General features: G+C 36.4%; 1 protein-coding gene across 2 annotated transcripts in view; it reads right to left on the bottom strand.

Moving 5' to 3' along the window:
* The window catches only part of LOC107218949, a 39,728-nt gene that overhangs the window by 9,250 nt on the left and 6,853 nt on the right, over window positions 1-23,625 (bottom strand). The window contains exons 1-4 of one of the 2 annotated variants that reach the window (XM_046746230.1): window positions 21,548-21,567; window positions 17,543-17,847; window positions 7,750-7,803; window positions 5,114-5,242 (exon numbers count right to left, since the gene is read on the bottom strand). In XM_046746230.1, coding sequence (XP_046602186.1) covers window positions 5,114-5,242; window positions 7,750-7,803; window positions 17,543-17,847; window positions 21,548-21,552 — 493 coding nt within the window. In that variant the 5' untranslated portion in view covers window positions 21,553-21,567. Of the gene's footprint in view, window positions 1-5,113; window positions 5,243-7,749; window positions 7,804-17,542; window positions 17,883-21,547; window positions 21,568-23,625 lie in introns of those variants that run through there. The other variant, XM_015656996.2, reaches the window with a different exon arrangement.

A 23,625-nucleotide genomic window follows, 5' to 3' on the forward strand; every position in this document is an offset into this window, starting at 1 on the left:
TCGTTATAGCTTCCGACGGAACGTGACTTCGTGATGTATTTCAACGATGCGACGGCGAAAACTGTGAGAGAATCCGAGGCGGGGAGGAGAAAGAGGGAAAGTTAGTTAGCGCCGGAGGGAAATTATTCGTTTCAGAGCTTTCAGGTTATGCCTGCCTGTCTGCCTGTCTGCCTGCCTGTCTGTCTGTCTGTCTATACGGCTGGCTTGTCGCGAGAGCTACACGAAGCTAATCTCGGCATCGAATATCGAGTCGAGGCATCAAAGTTAGCTGTATAACCTGATAGGGAGGACAACGTGGGCACCGATCGTTGGTCCAAGCAATAAAATCCGCTTCAATTACGCCACACTTTGCAGGAAATATTTGAAAAGAAAAAAACGATGGTACGAAGCTTATTTTTTAGATTCCATACTTTATTTTTACATGTTTTTCCCACTCGAACTCTTGGTGAAAAAAACGTACTCGACAGAAATTCGTCTTTTTTCAACGTTAATTATTCGTTTTACTTTTTTTTTTTTCCATTGCAGGACTTTTACGAGCAGCGTTATTGCCAAACGATACGAGACGATATATTTGCCACTGTGAATGATGCATCGCTTTTTAGCTCTGCGGTTCGGTGACGATCGTAAAAATCAATCATTTTCATTGCAGCTACCGGTGATAATAATCGACACGCTAATTCTTCGGAGCTGTTCGTGCTTTCGCTTAAAGGGAAAGTAAAAAATCAAATGCAGACAAAAAAAAGAAATAAAAAAATAAAAAATTATACGGCGGCGTCTAATTTATGCCGGTTGTTTATAAAATATTTCTCTGACGTTGTAGAAAATCTTTATTAAAAAATCGTTCGTTTACCGCATAAATGAGGTGAGTACAAAAGAAAATTGAAGAAAGGGAGGGGAAAAGAGGCAGAGATGAAATAAAGGACGCCGAGAACTTGAACCGGTTGAATTTAGAGCTAATCGATTTGGACGCCACTTATTGAAACTCATTGTCGGCTTCCTCGGTAGAAAAGCTCCCTTATTCACGATGTATCAGCACTTCTTTGTTGCAGGAACGTTTTTCTCCGACAGCTAATATAATTCTTACAAAATGTGAAAAATAATTCGCGTTAAAAATATTTCACGTTAAAATTTGTGCGGAAAACGTTTTGTATAATCAGCCTGATAAAAACAACTAGTTCCATAAAATATGTCGACATTACGCAGAACTATCATTTACACTAAAATAGTATTGTAAATTGTTAAAAACTATCGAGGTCAGGATGATCTTTCAACGATGATCTACAGTGACGATATTTCTAGTGAAAAGAAAGTTGTACTTTTCTTTTCGCAATCATTATATAATTGCATTGTAGTCGTAAAAAATGTCGACGTTGTAAAAACACCACTTTCCACGGTTTTCGAGATCGTGACGTGACTCGTTGTTGCAAAATTTCACGCACCGAGCTGTTAATCGGTCCTCGAGGCGCGCGAGAGTAATCAAATTAGAAAACCATTCCCACGGAATGAAATTAACCAGCTTTTGCTCCGATACCCAATGTATGCACAGTTTTCACGATGAATACATGCCGATTTTTTCCGCAAATTTAAATTTCTGCAATTCGCGATAATTCGCCAGTTTTAATTTGCCTTCAATAGTTTTTTCCCTCTTCTAGCTATCGCAAACACGAGTGAAGTTCTCGCGTTCGTAATATCCATTTCGCAGAATCACGTACGTTTCTAGAGAATTTTTTTTTTCACCTTTCGTTAAAACGCCAGCGATTGGAATTCGTGCAGAAAGTTTCGCTCACTGTGTGAAATTTGAAAGAAAAAAACGCAGGAATATTTTTTCGCGAATTCATATCCCGATTGTACTTTTTTCTTTTCTTCTTTAGGTCGAACGATATTATTGAAAATGATTGAGAGCGTTCGTAATATAAAGATTTCACAGAATCATCGGTATAAAAACGGTATTCGGAGGAAAACTTTTTGGCCTCTCTTATTTGTTGAAATTCAAGCGAAGATATTTGGGGGAAAAAGTTTCCGCACCCTGAAGATTCTGGACGAAAACACTGCAGCCTGATTGAGTATTCAAAATCAATTCACCCTCACCCAATCAACTTTTGATTTTCGTAACGCTTGAACAAACCTCGAAGAATAAACGGGGGAATGTTTATCCGCTCCTTCTTCTTTTCCTGTTTGATTATGCCGTATTGACACGGTTCGCTAGTCTATCTACAGCTTCAATCCACTCAGACACGGTTATATTCACGTCTAGACATGTCGCCCTGCAATATTCATCCACTGGCTGATAGAGCTGCAGGGATTAAATAAAAATGCGAAAAAGGGGATGAAGGTGTGCGAAAAGTATGTGCGAGCATATTGACGTAAAAATAAGTAATTCCTCCAAATTATGATATTGATAATTTTGAATGAAAACGAATTTTTATAGAAAAAAAAAGGTAGGGGTGGGACGGGGATGAAGTTTCGAATTTAAAAGCTCCGAAAGCGACTAATTCCGAATTATTTGGTGGTAAAATTTGGAGTAGAGAGATCAAACTTTTAGGAAACAACCAAGTTTCGAATGGTCGGAAAACCGACGGTTCAAAGTTCCGAAATGCAAAATTTCGAAAATTCAATATAGCGCAAAGTTCCGATAGAGTAAAATTACGAAAAATGAATTTTTGATGGAGTGAAATTCCAAAAATTAAAATATACTCATACAGCGTAGCTTACTCAATTATTGGGTGTAGATAATGAGAAAATACGAAATCAGAATTACCAGGATTTCGAACGTAAAAATATCGGAAATTCAAAACAAAGAAAGGTCAAAGTGCTGAAATTTCATCGAGTCAGAAATTCACAGAACAGAAAATCTTCGATCATTCGGAATTTCGATGTTTCAGATTTTTATATTCTCTCATTTTTGCACTTTCGGAACTTTCGGACTCGTTGAAGTTACGCCCTTTCGGTATTTTGCGCTTTCTGAACTTTGAACCTCCGGAACTTTGAGCGCCGGGTTTCGTACCACTCGAAACTTTGGTGTTCCGTCAAAGTTTGATTTTCTTACTTTAACTTTCGCCGCGAAGAAATTCGGAATTTGGCGCTTTCGAAACATTACATACATTTTTTCTATACAATACATTATACATGAATACCGCGTTTCAGGCTTGGAACTACAATATTCTCATAACCTGTGCGCATTAACTTCATGAAAAGCTCGTCAAGCGAATGCGAGAGCAATGACGGTATTAGAAATGTAAAGCGAGGTGATGGAAGAATTAAGCCCGGAGTGGAGGATTCTGCGGAGGCGATTTAAATCCCTCGTGAAAATAAGACTAAGAGGACGATATTCCATTAAATAATCGGAAGCGGGGATCAGACAGTTTCAAAGCGCGACAAAATTTCCATTATTTTAAATAATCATCCGATAAAAAGACTGCAGCTGATCTGTCGTTAATCTCAGCGTGGCGAAAAATATCCTCTTGAAGATTGTTTTCTTTTTTTTTTTATTTCATTCACAACCGCTCTTCGAAATCGTTGCAACGTGCCACTTTGTGCGTTTACCTAAAGTTCAAGGGTGATTAAATTATCTCGCGGTGTTTAATATCGCCTCGATTATAATCCACCCTCTCAAGTTTAAACCGATGATCGAACCTCTTCGAGGTTAATATCGGCCTCCGTTACACTCCTTAATTAAATAGTTTACAATTTGCAGCCCAGATCGCCGACGGTGAGTTATGAAATTATCAATTGGCTAGCTTAAAATCTATGCATAATTTTTTTGATAATTTAATTACTATATTTGATAAGTTAAATAAATTTTATGGGAGTTTTGTGACCCTCAAGATTTCTGCATCTGCACTTTTAAACGTTTGGTTAATGTCAACGTGCAAATTATAACTCTGGGACAAAAGTGTTCAGGGAGTTTTTTTGCACGTTAGTGAATTCTTTAGTTGCACATTTTTTTATAAACGAAATATTCCCACTCAATTGAAAGAGTTTCATTGGAATTTTAATACTTTGGATTGCGGTACACTTTAAACTATAACACTAGGCGAAACGTTTCGAGAAGCATTTTTCTTGCTCTTTTAATTCTCTGAATACGCATATTTTTTTTCATTTTTTATACGATTTCTACATCTAAAAACAATAATTCTGTTGATAATAATAAAGTGGGATTGAGCCTGTTGTATTTTTATCAAAAAATACTAAATTCGACAAATTTGTATTTGAGATCGAAGAAAATAAAAAACTAAAGCAAAATGTTCCTATAAGAAAAGTGAAAAAATGCAATTTGAAAGACTTTTGAATACGGTAGCAAGAAAGAAAAAATTCGCACTTGGAGAATTGAAAGAGAGAAAAAAATGCTCGTTGAAATATTTTTCCTAGAGTTATGGTTTAAGGTTTACTGCGATTCAAGGTATTGAAATTGTAACGAAACCCCTTAAATTAAGTCGACATTTTTTTTTTTTTTGGGGGGGGGGGAAATACGCATCCAGAGAATCTAATAACGTGCAAAAAAACTCCTGGAACCTTTTTGTCTCGGTGATATAGTTTGCACGTTAGCGTTGATCAAACGTTCAAAAATGCAGATGCAAAAATTTTAAGGATCATGGGATTTTTCAACTGGGATGATTTTTTTTTTTTTAACCTAAAAAAAATCTAGCATTGAGATTATAACCAAGCGAGGTTATACATCGATTTTTCATTTGAAATCTCATCAAAATTGCTGAAAACAAGCGATCGGTTTCATTTTGGAAAATCTAATATTTAACGATACCAAATAACGTAATAAAAAAGTGTTTTATTGAGATTGTAGAGATAGTTTGTTGAATTACAGACAATTTTGAAGCGATTTGATATGAAAAATCTACATGTAAGCTCTTCTTTTTAAACATTCAAGTATTTTCGCTACTTGCGCATTTCAAAAAAAAAAAAAACGAAAGAAAAAAATCATCGTCGTAGTTTACCGTTAAATTGACAAAGATCGAAACTTTTGTTTCTTTTTTCATAAAAAGTTAATAAAACTCTTGACTCACCAACCCCGTGTGAAGATGGGTTTTCAAATTCGAAATACAGACAAAAGTTGACACTGAATAAACATCATTATAAAATACAAGTGCGTTTCACTTACCCAAAATTGATGGCGGTATCAGTAGTCTACCGCTGTCTGTACCGTTGGCTAATTTCACGTGGTAGGCAGTAACTCCCGGGTTTCCATTCGACCCTGCCTTTCCCTTCGGACCTCGCGGTCCGGTATCACCTGAAAATTGAATCGAAACTTTGAAGAAGAGTGAATTTCTCCTAATATCTAATCAGATTTCATCCAACTCTTGAGGTGATTATCATCGTTCCAAAAAGTTTAATCTTTTTTTCACACTTCATACGGAGCCGAAAATATAACACAAAGATTAGCGCTAATGACTCGAAGAATTTAGCTCAACCGTTTCCAGACGCTGCAGTTAGGGGTAAATTTAATCCTTGAAGTATAACGTATAACATGGCAGGGTTGAACGCGATGTCGGCATGATTGGAAGATCGTTACCATTCAATTACCGCCAAGTTTAATCATCCGTAAGGTACCGAAGGATAACCGGCAGAGCCAACCTTATAGTCATTGAGTATCAATAATCGAAGGGAAAATTGGAAATTTCAAAGCTGTCCGTGGCTGGAAATTTTACAAGACAACGAAGATGTAACGAAGTCAAGAATATATAATGTACATTTATTATTTTCACAGTGTTAAAAACTGTCTATTCGACGTTTACAGCGCATGATACTCAATTTTTTCATTTTTATCCATTATTTATCATAAATGATTAACATAATTCTGGGTACGAAATGATAAGGATTCTTTTTTTTTTTTATTAGTTTAAAACAAAAAATCTAATACGCGTTATCGATCATGATTACTCGTGCAATATTTTCCTGCAACTATCGCGATAACTAGATGTTTTTCCGTGACGAAAAGTAACGTTCAATTAACAAATAACAATTTAACGTTGCAATAAGTAAAAAATTTACCTGGAACTAATATTTATCGATTGTGGTAAAAAATGAAAATATTTAAGAACCGAGCGGTAACCGGAACTAAAAATTTCCCTCAGTGTAATAATTGTACTAGAATTTTCTCTAGCAACTGTAGAAACAAAACAAAAAAAAAAAAAATAAATTAAATTTCACTCGGTGCATCGATCTTCCTTCTTCCGTCGTTCGTTCGCGTGAGAACGTGTGACAAAGAGAACAAAAAAAAAAAGAAAACAAAAAGAAGTAAATGAATTACAAATAAGTGGATAGGGAAAAAATGTGAGAAATGCGAAGTAGCGGGATGCATTCGGTCGGAATAAACGCATTTCGACTTACACCGCGGAGCTGATAGAGTAGCTGACATAATTCCGCTGTACCAGCGTTCCGTGAAATAGCCACATATATATATATATACATATATATGTACACAGAGACGACTGCAGTTGCAACAGCAAATTCGCGTCATCATCTTTCTTTCCTTATATAAAGGAATTGAAATCGCTGGCGTATCAGATCGTATAAACTCCCAGATGCAAGCGGTGTATCGAGGTTTGTATATAAATATATTATATATTGTATGTTGAACGTGTACGATATATATATTTAGGCGATTTTTCTTCGCAAACAGTGTCGTATAGAATACTGTATGGAATCCGGATTTATATCCCCATAAAAACGTAGCAAACCGAAAAGAATACCGGCAGTCTCGCAGGATCGAGGAATTTCATCCCTTGAATATTGGTCTCAAAATAGTAGAAAGAAAAAGAAGGAAAAAAAAAAAAAAAATGCAAGAAAGAAAGAAAACAGAAACGGAGAAAAAGAATGAAGAATGTAGCAAGCAGCTGATCGTGGAAATAAGAATTACGTTATAAAATTTGGAAAGAATTAGGTGAAAACGTTAATTTGAGAGAACATGACGAAAAAAAAAAAAAAAAAAATGAATTCTGTGATTTCAATTGCTGCATCGATAATATTATTGTTCCCAGTGATAGCGTAAAAAATTGAATTGTAAAAACTAGTATTTCGAAACACTAATTTTATGCTAAATATAAACTGATTCTTCCTTTCGACATTTCTTGTGATACTCGATGTTTTTTTTTTTTTTTTTTTTCCGTATACGGTAAAATTTTTTCGAAATGTAAAGGTAAATAAAACGTTGAAATATATGAAAGTGAAAGATAATTCTCGTTATAGAGTTTTCAATAATGCGATAATTTGTTTTACAGAATTTTAAAATATAGAAAGTCGAAGCACGGATAAAATCAAAATGCAAAAACGTGTAGATTATGGAAAGTTGAAAACAAGTTTTATTTTTTCTTCAATACTTATTCTGATTTTCTACACTTCATTTTTCACATTATAATTTTTCAACGCAATTCGAACCTTCGACATTTGAAAATCTACAAAAATACGTTGTCGCGTTTTTGATAATTCCATGCTAAGATATGGATCCCCATATTTACTAATATTTCTAAATTCTTATCCCTGACCAACTGGCGGCAACCATTTTCGGTGGAAAATTTTGATCCTCGTAAAATACAAAAATCCTGAAATTCTTAGGCTTTCGAATCTATCACCGTTTGCAAAAAACACACTGACTAATTTTATCTGCACATTGTCGAGTCGAACTCTTGTATTCAAATTTTCAGTCCTGATTAAAGTCTTTGAATAAAAAAAGGCAAGATCCAACGTGTTTTTTGTGTGTTCAAAATTCGGAAATTTTGCTGATCGATCCTTACTCACCTTTAGGTCCTGGAGGTCCCCGAGGTCCCGGAGGTCCTTGATCTCCCGGTCTTCCTGTACAGCAGATAAAAAGGAATGAAAAATAAGTAAATAGTATCATTTGGTTGACTAAAGTTATTTTATTTCATCGACTAAAACATTGTTTAAACGGTCTGAAAATTTTCGAAAAATTCTCAAGACTTCTATTTTCCACTTGGAACATTTCTAAATCGCGGTTTCACTATGAAGTTAATGAAAAAAGTCGAACGTGCCAAAGAAACAGAGAAAAATCGCTCCGTAATTTAACCGGTCTATAAACATTCCAAGTGTAAGATAAAAGTTTGGAGAATTTTTCGAAAATTCACAAACGATTCAAACAATTTTTTAGCTAACCAAAAAAATTGAAAGTGTTGGAAATAAAAAAAAAAATGGGACAAAATCGGCCCGTCTTGGGCCTGGTTTTGAAATGTTTGGAATAAAAGATACGGCTTCTGAGAATTTTTTGATAATTTTAAAAAAGGTCGTTATCAAAATCACGTTGAATATTTGTAAATAATTGAGCAGTTGAATCAAAAATGTGAAAAAATTCAGGGCAGTGTTTCAGAGTTGGGAGAATCGGAGAAAAAAAGTTGTTAAACAAAATCAGAAATGATGAGGGTCAGACCCTCGGTCGGGTTCGCATGAAATTCCGTAGACATAAAGTGGAGGGGAAAATTCGGGGATTAATCGCGCGGCGTGTTCGAGGGTGGTTTATGAGTGGCGCCGTCCTGATTGCAGGGGGTATTCCATCCGCGGATTATCACCACTGCAGCATCCTGCAAGCCCCAGGGCTAAGTGCGCGAGTATGGGAAAGTAATTACGAAACAACAACGCCACGCAACGCTCCTCGATCCAGCCCTCCACCCCATTTCGGTAAACCTGCACCCTTGCCTGCAGAATGTGTACATACCGGCTCCTGTGACCCACAAAAGGACTCTCCATTGTCGGAGCCGTGATTAAATACCCGCGCGAAGTGGATTTCCTCCGTCCTAACGCGAGTACCTACCGCAGATGTCATTACAGTTGACGAGGTGAACAATATCACCGTTTTCCACAAATACCTCTCACTCTCTCTCTCTCTCTACCTTTGTGTTTGTTACACCAGCCGAGACGAGTGGTGACCGGCCTTGATGAAACGTGTGATTCGCTTACATTTTTAAAGATATACAAGCCAAACAGACTCAAGATTTAGATTCAGCGAATCGAACTACATAAATATCATGATTTAATTATTAATACAGCTCTATAGAATTTATTTTATCACAATAACTGCAATTTTTTTGCTACTTTTCGTAATTTTCAGGGGTTTTTTTTTTTGCAATTTACTTGAATTTTCAAAGACTTGCGGTTGAATAAACTTCAGATTTGGATATAGCGGACCAAAATACATAAAGATCATACTTGGCCTATGGTTCCATAAATTTTTTTCTTACCGAAACTGCTAATTTTTGGCGATTTTTATGGTTTTTTTGCAATTTACTCAAAATTTTGAGGGTGTACGGGCAAAATTGACTTCAGATTCGGATTCAGCGCGTCAAAATACGTAAAGATAGGTAGTTCCGGTCAAAGGTACAGACCACTTTTTTTTTTGTAGGCCGGTGATATTGTTGGAATTACAAAAAACGAGGTACGTCGAACCATTTTGCGCTATCGTCGATCCTGTTCTGGTAATTGCAACGCAAAATCAGTTTCTGAGGTGCACTCTACTTTTTTAGTTAAATAAGACGACAACGTCAATTCATTCTTGCACACGCATTAAATTTTCGCAACAGTTGCGAGAAAATCTAGCAACAGTGATCGTAATGAGAAAGAACAGTAACGGATACTAGACTTTCCGGTAACAGCTGGAAAACTAATTCTCATTTTCTACCTAGAACTATATTTTATCGATTTTGGTAAAAAATGAAAATAGTTAAGAACCGAGAGGTAACCGGATCTAAAAATTTCTCTCATTCCACGCATTGAGAATACGTCCAATGAATATATTCATGATAAATCTGAAACTCAAGACCAAAGAACAGAGAAATATGAAAGGGGTGAAATTTGGCGAATCTAGAAATTCGGTGAATTAAAAATCTTGGATCATTCCGAAATTCGGGTTGCCTCTGATGTTTAGATTTTCGAACCATTCGAAATTTTGACGTTTGGTCAAGGTTCGATTTATTTACTTCAAACTTCGCCAGGAAATAATTCGGAATTTCGCGCTTTCGGATCTTTTCAAATTCGGAATTTCAACCCCACCTCCTGCCAAGACCGTCACTTGACAGATGGTCCTTACATTTCAGTCGTCGAGCAGAGCTGCGGCGGCGTATATCCTTAGAAATTTGAAAATTCGTTGACCCTGCAGAGCTTAGGTGAAATACGATGGCAGAGTTGGTGAAATAGGTGGCTGGCTGCGGACTGGTGAGGAATAGAGGGGCTGGAGGTATCCTGATCCGCGTAATTTTCCCCCAGATCTCGTTTTACGTTTCTTCTTCTCGCTCTCCCTCTTCCTCTCTCTCTCTCTCTCTCTCTCTCTCTCTCTCTCTCTCTCTCTCTCTCTCTCTCCTCTCAAATGAAACGCTTCCAATATTTCACAGCGCGTGCAGATTCGATTCGCGATAAAACGCGTATAAGGCACTCTGTGCTTGATGGGAAAAAGAAGCGCGGAGACGAAGGATAAGGATGTGAATAAATAAAAAATCGAATCAAATAAATAAATTTTCTCTCCAACAAAGCGAGTATTCCATTTCTATGGGTATATAATACTCTCGGGATAAATTCCTCAGCATCGATTCGAATATACTGCTGCGTTTATTATTACCGAACTACTCGCGAATGCTCGACAAATAGATATATGACACGATATTCTTAAGCTCTGAATTATAAAGCACAACTGAACTCTTATTCGTCGTATAGAAAATAGGTCAGGCTAATAAAAACGGTCGCTGAAAATTTTTGTTTATATCAGTCTAAGAGCGAAATGCGAGATTTACGAGATTCTTATTTTTCCATCTCAATTTTTCCGTCCGGAATCGTGACAGAATGAAGACTGATTGCACGGAGCGAAGTGCTCCGTACAGTGCTTCGATTCCTTCGTATAATTTTTTTTTTTTTTGTGAAGATATATCCTCCGATGGAAACCTTTCTCACCAATTTGGGCTAATTTTTTAAATCCCTTAAGAATTAATGGAAAATAAATCTGACAAGGATAGTAATACCTGATAAACGAATAGTGAAAATTGTACGATATGTACGAAGAATTGTAAAATAAATATTTGTTTACTTATTTATTTATTTAATTTTTTTAATTGTCTTCTGGTGAACTCAGTGGAACGTTTCTTCCAGTTCTTTGAAGCGTTCGTTAAATTTCACTCGTAATCGAACATGAGTTACCTTATCGATTGGATTGATATTTATTTACCACCTAATGAATATTCTGGATTTAAAAGTTTCAAAATTGAGTAATCCGAATTTCAGAGAAGAAGAGAAATGTGATTGCCACCAAGAAAGCTTGAATCAGATACCGTCGAGGTGCGAAATGTCTGTTTAGCGTCTTTTTCGTCGAGGAAAAAGTTATGAATCACGTCACACGGACGAGCGCTGAGTAAAGATAAATCAGGTGTCGAGTATTTTTTCAAGTGCGTATGAATTTGTTATGAGATTTGGCGAATCGCGTTATCGATCGAATATAAATGTAGAAAAGAGAGAGAGGTTCGATTTGACGGAGCAGCCTTTAACCGGGAGAAATTTTTTTCACTTGCAAACAGTTTTAAACTCTACAAAATTTTTTTTACAACAGCCGGCAAATTATAATTTTATTTACAAAACGAAAAAACGAATTTTCTTACCCGAACCGTTACTCCATTATAAAATATATCTATTTTACTAGCATTTTCTACCAACTGTTTGCTGTATACATATAACATGAAATTTTTCTCAGTTCAGAAGCGTATACATTATACCTATAATCGTAAAGTATATATATATATATATATATATATATATATACTTTATACATATACGCAGGATCAGAGTCATGAATTTCATATCCTTCGACCACCGGCGGCGTACCGAGTATGGGTCGAAAAAAGGCGGATAAAAAAAAAAAAAGTGGAAAGAAAAAATTTTTTATTCAGGGAAAAGAGTGCTCAATCCCCGCAAAAGATACCACCAGCCTCGGAGTTACTCTGCGTGGATCAGGAACTCTGCATGGATGCAGTGTGGGAGTACATACATACATGCATATGTATATATATGAGGTATCCCACGCCAATTCAACCTGGGTTTTACCCTTGACCTCTTAGTTTTGGAGCGCAATTTTTTTTATGATTGTTCTCACTTTGAAAGGTACTCTGTCAGAAAAACAGAGTACCTTTCAAAGTGAGAAAATTCATAGAAAAAATAGCGCGCCAAATTTAAGAGGTTATGGGTAAAACTCAGGTCGAATTGGCGTCGAATGCCCCATATATATACATATATATATATAGATATAACGTAGCTTTATATACATATAGGTTATAACGGCGACTCGTCGCTTAATGGAAACGTAAACGTATGAATGTCTCACTTATCCGAACCGCCGGCCGTGTTTACCCAGCTTTTAAGCTCTCGTTGATTTTTTAAGCAGGGTATAAAATGAATCTGAAAAGGATTAAATTTCCTGAATAATCCGCATAATTAGGGTTCGAATTTTGAAATAGCGACGAATTAACAATACGACGATTTTTTTTTTATCTGATCGAATAAGATTCGATGCGAGTAGATAATTGTGCAAATTCATTAATTTTTAAGGAATCTGACGGCGACAATTATTCCGGTTAACTGAGTTCAATTTTTAAGATATTTTAGATAAACTGATGGGATTTTTTATTTTTTTATTTTTTTTTTTATTGTTTTCAATTTTTTCTTCATTGCAAACGTATTCCTTCTGCGATAAAGTTTTCGGGATTACAAATCCTGTCAATCGGGGAACGATTGGTGGGAAAATGTGAGAAAAAATTGTTTAGAAATCGACAACAGTGTCACTTCACTTTTTATCCGATTAAACGTGAAGTATTTAAACTCTCATTTCTATAATAGTCCTTCGATTTTTACTTTTTCTGCTTACCATATGCTCCTAAATTTTCAAAGTACTATTCCAAGAGCATGAAAAGTTCCTGATAAATCCCGATCCTACTGTCTATAATTTTGGATATATCCATAATAAAAATAAATAATTAATAATAATAATAACTGCTCTTAACAAATCAAATCTATAACTACGACCATGCGATTTCACGTCCCTGTTTCGTCAACGAAACTTACATTGATATTAATAATATTATAATAATGTACTATAAAGTAAAAAAAATTAAATCATCAGTTAAACATTATAGGTTATTCCTTTTAAAATCTTTATCTAACTTTGTCTTTGAATAACTTACGCTAAAGACATTTTACTGAAATTTTTGTAGGGTTTGAATGGTATTTGAGACGGTGAACAGGAGAGTCGAGAGTTCGAAATTTGATTTTACCTTGCAGAAATTCGTAAGAATGAAAATATCGTAGTATTTTTCCAAACGAAAATGAAAACTCATCAGCGTTACGGGTTTCCAAGCGGATTGTCGCACCCTCGCCACTATACTTTGTACATATACGCATGTTTCGCGTAACTTCGGGAAGACCGCGGGACCCTTTCGGGAGTCTTGCCGTTTTCCGCTGCGACGAGACGGGGATGAGGATGAGGATGGGGATGGGGATGGGACGAGGAATTAGTTTCACTCCTGGAACATCTGGCAGGGCGCGATATCGCACCCGGTGCTTTCGCCGCCGCTGCCAAGCTCCGTTATAAATACAATACACCCTGCAGTGACACGTATAGCCGAACCTTAATCGTAATTTACATGGCGCCAGCTCGCTAAAACGTTTTCGGCGTTATATGGTCCGGACTTTCTGAATTAAACCGATCGACTCGCCTACAGCGAAAATCGGAGGCTCAGCCGAAAGCTCGCATGTAAAGTCGCGAGCTTGCGGTGCGGAAGGTGATAACGAAAAACGTGGGGAAAAAAAAGAACCTCGAGGAAACGGCGAGAGTATTTTTCGCATTTATCTTGAACGATCGTTCTTTTTGATTGATACAAATTTTTTTTTTTTTTTTTATGTTTTCGGCACGTTCGTTTTGTATTCCTGTTTTCCTGAAAAAAAAAAAAACAAATTTCGGCGTGCAGTAATGATCGATGTTTCAAAAGTGGGAATATTTTAGCCAATAATTTCAAAAGTGTATAAATTAACTGCTTTCCAATGCTTATGAATCATTCGTGAATTCGGTTACTATGTGTGATAAAATCCTCGTTTCTAGTGTAGAAAAAAAAGGTAGATTTCTTTTTATCTGTTTAAATTAAACGCTCGATTGGAATTGCATTGAAATTGAATTGATTCAATTGCTGAAATTTCTAACTACTTTTCATAGCCATCGCGCAAAAATTCCATGACACCGCTTGAAATTGTTTAAAATAATTTATCAATCGCTTATAATCGACTTCGGATTTCTTAAGACCACTTCAAAGTCGTTTCAAGCATCTCATAATAAGTCTGGAACTGCGCAAAATTACTTGTAAATTCTTGAAACTATTCGTTGTCATTTAAGAACCACCGAAAACCATTCGAAATCATTAAGAAATAATTTCGAACCCCTTGAAACTAGTTTGAAGCAGTTTGTTATCGCGTCAATTAAAATTTAAAATTAATTTTAAACAATTCAAAATAATTTGTAGATCGCTTGAGGCCGTTCGAAACTTGATCGATAAGTGAATGTCTCCTCGGATATCTACAATACTCTTAAAATGTTAGTAAAATGTTACATTTTCTTGAAAAATTATTGATCAATTATCAAAAACCACGAAGAACGAAACGCAATCATTAAATTTGTTGTTTCGCAATTGTTTCTCGATTCTTCGACGTTCCGTTTCCCTCGATAAGTGTAAGAAAAGAAAAAAAAAATTCTTAACGACATTTTGACTGATCGTGAATCGGACTTCGACTTCAGCATGAAAATATCGTGCGCGCTGGTCATTTTACAAATGCGATGAATATCGGCACGTGTTATTTATCCCTAGGTAAAATACGTCTGCATGTGTACATAGGCGTAAAGCCTGCAATTCTCTGCAACGATCCGTCATTCTGGACTTGTGGCTATTTATCTTACGCCGCGTTTCAACGCGTATAACTGTTTGTGTACCTTCAGCTCTCACTTGTCGATCGCCGGTGATTGATTTTTTCCACCAGAATTTAATCCGGCTATATAATTCTCGACGATCAATTTCCCAGTTTTTTTTTTTTTTTTTTCTTCAGCTTCATCTCCTTTCTTTCTGATTTTCGTCACTTTTTTCCCTCCCGCTTAAATTGCGCCGTTTAAGGTCATGTAGTACTCCGACCCTTACCGACCGAGCAAACTCACCCTTCTTCTTCCCATATTAAGTAAACGAACGAACGGAAAGGGTTCAAATTTCGACGGTGCATCGCTCTTTTGTATCCAAATTCGGGAACGTTACTAATATCCCGAAAATCTTGAAAAAAAAAAAAAAAAATGTCTGGTTTTTTGACATGTGTTAATATTCAAACGTTTCCCACATTTCAGGGTTCAAAAAGTGCATAGCTGAGATAGTTTGCGCAATTACCGAATTAATGAAGATCAGAATGAGCCATCGTGATACTATTTTCATACAATATTGAGGTCCTTAGATGAAATCTAAGTATTACAATAATTTCATGAAAGCATCTTTTATTTAAGAAATTATTGCAATACCTACTACTAGCATTGTAATTTAAAGCCTTTCGGTTCGTTTGTTAATTTAATATAGGAAGAAAAAGGTGAAAGGTAGGAATACTACATGACCTTGAGCCCGTCACGCCACGTCTGACTAAACGGCGATCTTTCTACTGATAAAAACGAGTCTCATCCTGTAACTTATATTGTGTTTATTTTTGACAACGGAATCGATGCATCAGAATATGACAAACTCGGTTGTATTAGGATACGTAAAGACCAATTTAAATTGTAAAATTTCTAAGCAACTTGTGCAAAAAAAAAAAATCGTGCGAGCAAAAAGCGCGTCAATTTGAACAAAATAAACTGTCGCAAATTTATGCGCATACATTTTTTTTTTTTTATACTCTGCAAGACGGTGTTTTATTTCATCGGTATAAGGCAACGGATGGAGCAGGGATTAAAATAAATAACGAAACCGAGAAGGATGTAACGGACCTTTTTACTCCCTCATTATTTTCAGAATCCAATAATCGTCCGAGATATAAAAGGGGACGACTTTAATCGTCGATAAAATCAACCGAGATTACGAAGAGAGGCCTAGCCTGCTATATAATTCGGCGAGATTCGAAGGTCGCTAAAAGTGCGGCTGGTCGTCATTAAATTTCCAAACGTCGCACGTCGTGCGGCCTGAAATTCAATTTCAATAACCTCGAGTGGGTTCCAAAAATACCGCGAAAAAATATCTCGGATAACTCGAATTCAGACGGGACGATATTTCTCGCGCCTCGTTTTTTATTTTTTGCAAAGACGAGAATGTAATATGAAAATGAGAGTCGGAGAAATCCACGCAAAGCATTAAACATTTTTATACAGCGATCTATTCGTATAATAATTTATTGTCAGGTTTTTTTTTAAATAAATAAGAATAACAAATTTTTTTCATACTTGAACCCCCATGCAGTTGCTTCGCTGAATTTGAACTCTTTTTCAATTTCACAAGTATCGAGAGACTCTCAAAAAGTAACTGCGATGGCTAAATCAATATGGCGTCGGAACTGAGTTGACAGCTGATCGTTTTAACTTAATTACAGGAATGTAAATAAGGAACAGAAAACTCCGGGCAAGTGATTCAACTTCTGTTTAAAAACGCTGAGTTAATACCGAGTGAAATATAGGACGAATAACGACCTTTATAATTAAATACGAGACGAGACTAACGTGAAATATTTTTCGCCACTATATGGCATCGTCCGATATTTCGAATTCCAATTACGTGCACCGAGAGAAATTTCTAATTAGGGTTACCGTGCAGTCCTCGATTATTTACTAAAAAATAGTTAGAAATACGAAACGAGAACGACTTTAGTACAGTTGTAACCAAAAGGCGTGGTATAAGTTAGTATAATTTTTGTTTCGTTATAATCATTTATACTATACTTAACGTCAAAGCTCTATTCAACTGAAAAAATGCAGTAAGCTGAACAATGTTTTACAATCAACAACTCTAATTACATTGTTAATATTTGCATTTACTGGGTCTTTCCAAGTAAACTCCGTATTATTTTCGATTGCCTACCCTTAAGGGGAACAAATATCGGTAATACAGACCTCCCGAGTTATCATCAATTTAGTAAAGCCAAGACATATAACCACTTTAACGTGACTCCGGGACGCGATCACTGAACGCTTCGGTACAAGTTATAAACAACGAAACAACGGGCAGTTCCAATTCACTCGCAAGGACCTTAAACACGCTACCATGTACCGATAACTCGGTAGGTCTGTATTAGCGATAAATTCCATAGGTCTGCATTACCGATATTCGTTCCCCTCAGTGGTAGGCAACCAAACATGCCGCAGCGTTTATTTGGAAATATCCGGTGTAAAGCAAATTTTCTCATAATTCGAATAATATTCAAATCGTTATAATTGCAACGATACTCATTTCGCTATAATTTTCTAGCGACCATAACAGTTACGCAATTGACGCCTGTCACCTTTAGACTTTGGATAAACATTCGAACGTTCTTGGCTATCATCACTCACCGTCTGTTCCATTCCGTCCTGAACGTCCTGGAATCCCGTTAGCTCCTGGGGTCCCATTTGCCCCCGGCCTCCCGTCGGACCCACTGCGACCAGGAAGACCATCGAGTCCCGGTTCCCCCGGGATCCCATTCCGCCCATCGAGTCCAGGTTCGCCTCGTTCTCCCTTCGGCCCCGGCGTTCCTTGGTGCCCCGGTAATCCGGTGAGTCCCGGTGGGCCCACAGGCCCGGAAATTCCGGGCAGACCGCGGTCGCCCTTCTCCCCCGGGGTCCCAGGGATCCCCGGAAGTCCCGGGGAGCAATAGTCCCTGAAATTCCGACAGAAGTTCTCCATGACGTCGGTCTAGAAAATAGATGAAATATAATAAGCAAAGATTCAAGCTCTAGTTTTCTTTCGAGTTTATCTCACGAAATTTCAACACTTCTGGTGTGAGATTGTTTGAAAAGTCTCACTTCATAAGTCGTTAACTTGGTTGATTTAGGTACGGATAAAATTCATCCCAATCGATATTAAGAAAATTCTTTAAAGGTATCGTAATTCATAACTCGACAATTTTTCTTTTTTTTTTTTTTTTTCTTTTCATAAATATTCTAAGTTATATTTTTGAGATATATGACAGATAAAAGCGAATGATTTACCATTTCCTGCAAATTAATATTTTTTTACTAATTTCGTTCCACTTCATTTCTAATTGTCATACACTCAACGATATCGTTCTAGAATTCTCTGCGACAATATTTTCCAAATCACCAAAAATGTTTCAATTTCTCATCTATAAAAAATATCTTCGGTAATTGTCTTTTCAATGATTATACAATATATTCGTGCGAAAATTATATCGCGTGTACAGATGGTGATAATTTATAAATAACTTTATACCTCCGTCCGCTTTTCCTTTAATCCGCGTTTTATTTCTAGTATCGGGTAAACGCGTACAGCGAAGAATTTATTACAGAACGAAACTCGCGGTTTAATGAATTATTAATTAAAACAAGATTAAACTCCGCCCTGCGACTCTTTGCCCACTCTCAGATGGCCTCGCGCAAAAGAGTTTTACGGTTATGCTGCGCAGTGGCAGCAGGTTGAATTATTAACGACAAGAACCGGATATTATGTCCAGCCCAGACCTCCGCTGGCTTCACTATGTAACGTTCCGAACTCCTGAAACGTCCCAAAAAAAAGTTGCACGCTTGGTCCGATGTGTCACTCATATTTTTTTCCACGCGTACCTACGTATGATTGTCTGTTTCAAATTACAACAACATTTTTTTTCTCTCACTCTCCAAAGCAGAGTTTTTGCCATAAAGAAAGATGACTATGATTTTTAGCTCGGCAAAAACTGATTGCGTACAAAAGTTATTCCATTACAAAGAGAAAAAAAAAAAAAGAAAAAGAAAAACATGATACAAAATTTAAATCTACCCCGTCCAAATATGTTTAATGTTATTTTTATTATTTTATTTTTTATATTACACGTTGCGAAATATTTGAAATCAAATTTTGAGCATCGATCGATAAGTCTCAACGCGTTAATTATTTATATGTTATAATTAATACTCTGATATCGAAAGTTTTCTGAGCAGTACATTGTGATTAAATTATGATAGGGGGTGACGAAATTTCGACACTGATGAAGTGTCAGCAAATCGGATCGGAGCGAGACGCTCAAAGGGGTGATTTAAGACGTCAATATCATACTTTCTCCCAAGAGATCTGTACGTAATTAGAGCATAATTCGTGTTTCCGTAAAATCGTCCGGGAAAATTCAGCCCTGAATGACAGAGAAGACAGTGATATTCGTTAGGGGTGATCGTCGTTCGTCGCTGAGAGCTTGATTCTACGTTCGCAGCAAAGCTTGAGAGGATTTATCCCGCATCCCCCGATTTTCACCCTTCGCTGTAACTCGCAGTGTCTGATATCTGTTTACACAAAAATTTATGCAAATAGATCGGGAACCGGGAAGCGAATTCTAAAAAATGAGGTAACGATTATAGAGAGAAAGATTGTTATGAAAAAACTACGGAGAATGTTAAACGATGCCGGGAAATAGGGAGATCCAATTTCGCCGAAGAAAGCAGCTCGCAAAAATTTTCCAACAATCTAATCTCACGAGGATATAACTAAAGTGTGTATATTACGCCCTCGGTGCGAATTTGAATGGAAGAATGAAGACAAGAGGAAGAGAGATGTAGAAAGTATGTGCGAAGGTATGGTGGAAAAGTGGAGCCGTGAAAAAAGCTGCGAACATTCAGGTTAAAAATTATTACGTATTCAGACGTCATTTGGAAGGAGGATGAAACATTTCCGTGGGTAATTTAATCTCGCTCCCTTTCGAAGAAGGCGTAGCTGATATTTTACGCCCAGCGTAAAACGTAACAAGTTTAGCATTTCCGAGCGAGAGTAAACGGCGGCGACTTCATACCTTTACCCTTTACTTCGATGCTTTGGATTAATTGAATTTTTTCGATTACATATGTTTTTCAAAATCGCAAGAATCGGGGATAGAGATAAAAAAAAAAAAAAAATGCGTAATCGACGGATTATAAAAATCGGAAATCACATTTTTAGGAATTCAATTTCGAGGCGATGTTCTTTTTCTTTTTTTTATTTGTCTTGTCTTTTTGGATCCTGCGGGTGTGAAAAATTCGGAACGGAATCTTTTCTCGGAATATCTGAAAGATTATAACGTATCCGCACATCAACGTGGTTGGCGGGTGGCTTTCTATGACGAGGGTTTCCCGCAACCGCAGAATTACTGCAAAACTTTACCGTCGATTGGACCGAATAAAGCGTGCAGTGGATCCTTAAGGAGACGGATGCTGTGCACGGTTTTTTAAAAAAAAATTTATAAAATTATATACACCGCGATTAAAATCAATCGAGGAACTTCGTTTTGATCAAAATCAATTTTACATAATAAACTTGAGAGCCCTTTGTTTCGTCATTCTCATACGCTTGACTCCCTTGATAAACATAATTTCTATAAGCCGAAAATGTGGCAAAAAATTTCTACTGATTTGCTTGAGTAATATTTGGTAAGAAGCTTTTGTTAGGATTTGATACGGATATGAGAAAGGCTGGAATAAACTCAAAGAAATCCTTATTGTAAGATGAGTTGATTTATTTTTTCTTTTTTACTTCAAGCTTCTCTATATTTAGATAATGGAGTGATTTGCGTTACATTCACAAGGAAATTATTGAAACGTTATGGGATTTATAAAATAACCTCGAGCTGTTTTTTTTTTTTTTGGAATCGAAACAACTCTTCATCGGACGATATTTCGTGAACAGAATAAAGTTCTTTGTAACTCAGTTTCATTGAATTTGAGGAAACAAGTTTCAGTTTAGTTAAGAAATTAAATTAATCTTTCATTCTTTTAACTATTTTATTAATCAGACTCACTTCAGTATAAGGCTAAAAAATTCTCTTCTCTTCTTTAACGGGCACAATTACCGACGATAATTTTTATATCGACCAAGATTCAATTGTCTGCAAGAATCCATAATTTTTCGATTGTAGAATATTTTGAACAGAATTGCGATTAAAATTCAGCAATATTGTTCAATAAGCTTTCTTAAATTCTCGTCAAGTTTATTGTTTATTTATTTATTTATTTTTAACAGAAATTAGAGATTCTTTGATATCGTTTGTTTTTTTTCATTCTGCATTTTCTACATGTTCAAAATTTCTGTTAAATCGCCGAAGAATGAAATAACCAGTCTTTTATTTTCAACGAATTTCTCGTTCTCGTTAAAAAATGTTCAAAAAAAAAAAAAATAAAAATAAAAACTTTCAAGAGTTTTTTCAGAAAATTTTTGCCATAATCTATAAATAATATTTTTGCAACATCTTGAATATGTAACGCTTTCAAAATCTAATTCGCAGCTTACTCTGCTGTAAAGTTTTTTAGAATTTTTTCAATTCTTCTCAGCACTTTTCTTAAATCCTCCAGTAATCTCTAAAAGTGTTAAAAAAACTTTTGTAAAATTCCCAAATACCTACTTACTCCATGAAAATTCATTGACATTTTCCAACTCGTGGATCCATTTCGAACAACCGTGCTTTTCACTTCGTGTGCTTTAGATGTGGCTCGTACGAGATAAAAAAAGAAAATAAATAAATAAAAAATACGTAGAAAAATTTTCAATTTCGAATAAACTTGACAGCATTCAGCCGAATTTTTGCCATACAAAAGTGCGAAATCCGAATGAGGAGGCAGCCGAAATAGCGGCTTCAGATTTCGTGTATTATGATGATCAAAATCCAGTCTCCGTTTACCAGAAAGCAGCGCGAAGCCGATTCTCACCGAGAGACGAGAGCTTTTCGGATATTTTTCCGTACATTACTGTCAAGAGTGAAGTATTGCGGTTGTTCTGAGGCCGCATAGCTCAGGTTAAAACAAACTAGACGGCTCGGGATTGAGCGTTACATCGTTACTAACGCACTCCTCCGGCTATCAATAACTCTTTCCCGGATATTACTTGTCATTCACCGCTGTTCGCCGCCTCGCGTGTGCCCGGATCATACCGTGATCCTCGTTTGCCGCGGATTATCCTAGAGGAACGAAAAGATGAAAAAAAAAGAAACAAAAAAAAAAAAAAAAAACGATGAAAGAGTTCGCTCACTTTGGTATTTTCAACCATCTGCGAACGACATATTTCACAAGTTTAATCGCGGGGGTTGGTTAACCCTTTCAGTCACGCGATTCGGTTATACTTTCTTTTTTTTTTTTTTTTTCCTGGCATGGAAATGCAATTGTAGGCACGTTTTCTATGTATTTTTTCGATGCTGAATGGGAATCTCATTTCAAAATTTAATAAAACTAAAAATAAGCCCTAAAATGGGGTGAAAACAGGGTGAATCATGAATAATGTTTTAGACAGTGGTCTTGAATGAGATTTGTATGAATATTTATTTTTAGACAGTATCATTTTAGGCCGAGAATAGATGAAAACCCCGATACTATCTACGTGCACCCTTAAGGAGGGTGAAGACTACCCCTATGCATTGAATTTTATAAATCTAACGGCAATTGCGAGATCTCTGTTTGACAACCAATGAATTCCAAGCGTTTTTAGTACCTACACGTTTGCTATCAAATTTCTCCGCTAACGAATTACATTCGCGAAAATACGTTGTTTTTTTTTTTCTTTTATTTTTTGTTTGCATATATTTATTTATAAAAATTACAAACAATTACGGATTCACAAAGAATTCTAATCGTTCTAAAATGTAAGTATCTTTTTTATCCAAAATCTCAAAAAAGTGCAGTATTTTACGTGGAATAAAAAAGAAATGACAAAAAAGAACAAAAAAAAAAAAAACAAAAAAGGATGCCGTTACAGTAGCTTCGGTGACTGAAAGGGTTAGCAAAAGAATGCTTTTTTTTCTTTCAAATTTACTATCAAATAGTCCTGCGTTGAGCATAGTTTGTCAAATTATTTACAAATACAAAAATACAAAATATTGGAGTTATAAAGAAAAGGTTATAGTCGTTAGATGCCGACGCTTCATTTTAAATCGTTTAAAAACGCTCGAGTTTGTATTCGAGGAAAGAAATACGGTTTCGAGGGTTCGTTAAAGTTTGCTTTCGAAAATCTCAAGAAGTAGGAGGAAAAGAGGAAGAAGGAAAGGGGAAGCAAAAGGCCGAGTATCACACCGTGGGGAGAAATTTGGCTAGATTTATTCGCTGGCTGGCTGTCCGTGGGTGAATTCCGGGCTCCATGTATGTGTTCGACGGGGATCCCGACGTTTAACGGCGTCGTGTAAGCACCTGGACGTCGGTTTACTTAACCGCAACGATCTCGCATTGAATAATTGATACCCCACCAGGATGGCGGCGGCGTGGGCTTTGAAAAATGACTGCGGGAAAAGGAAATTGGACGCGAGAAACTCGAGGAGATAATTCGTACACACGAGACTCGACAGATCTCTAATTTCAGCCACCGCGAGTAATGAAAGCGAAACGGGAACAAAAAGAATTTTCACCACTTTTCCACGCGTAGTCTTCGCGAAGATAGAATTGTCGATTTTTTGGACGCGGCGAAACGTTCTTTTCGTCTTTTTTCTTTCTCTTTATCCCGA

Source organism: Neodiprion lecontei, chromosome 7 (genome assembly GCF_021901455.1).
Source record: "Neodiprion lecontei isolate iyNeoLeco1 chromosome 7, iyNeoLeco1.1, whole genome shotgun sequence".
Taxonomy (NCBI): domain Eukaryota; kingdom Metazoa; phylum Arthropoda; class Insecta; order Hymenoptera; family Diprionidae; genus Neodiprion; species Neodiprion lecontei.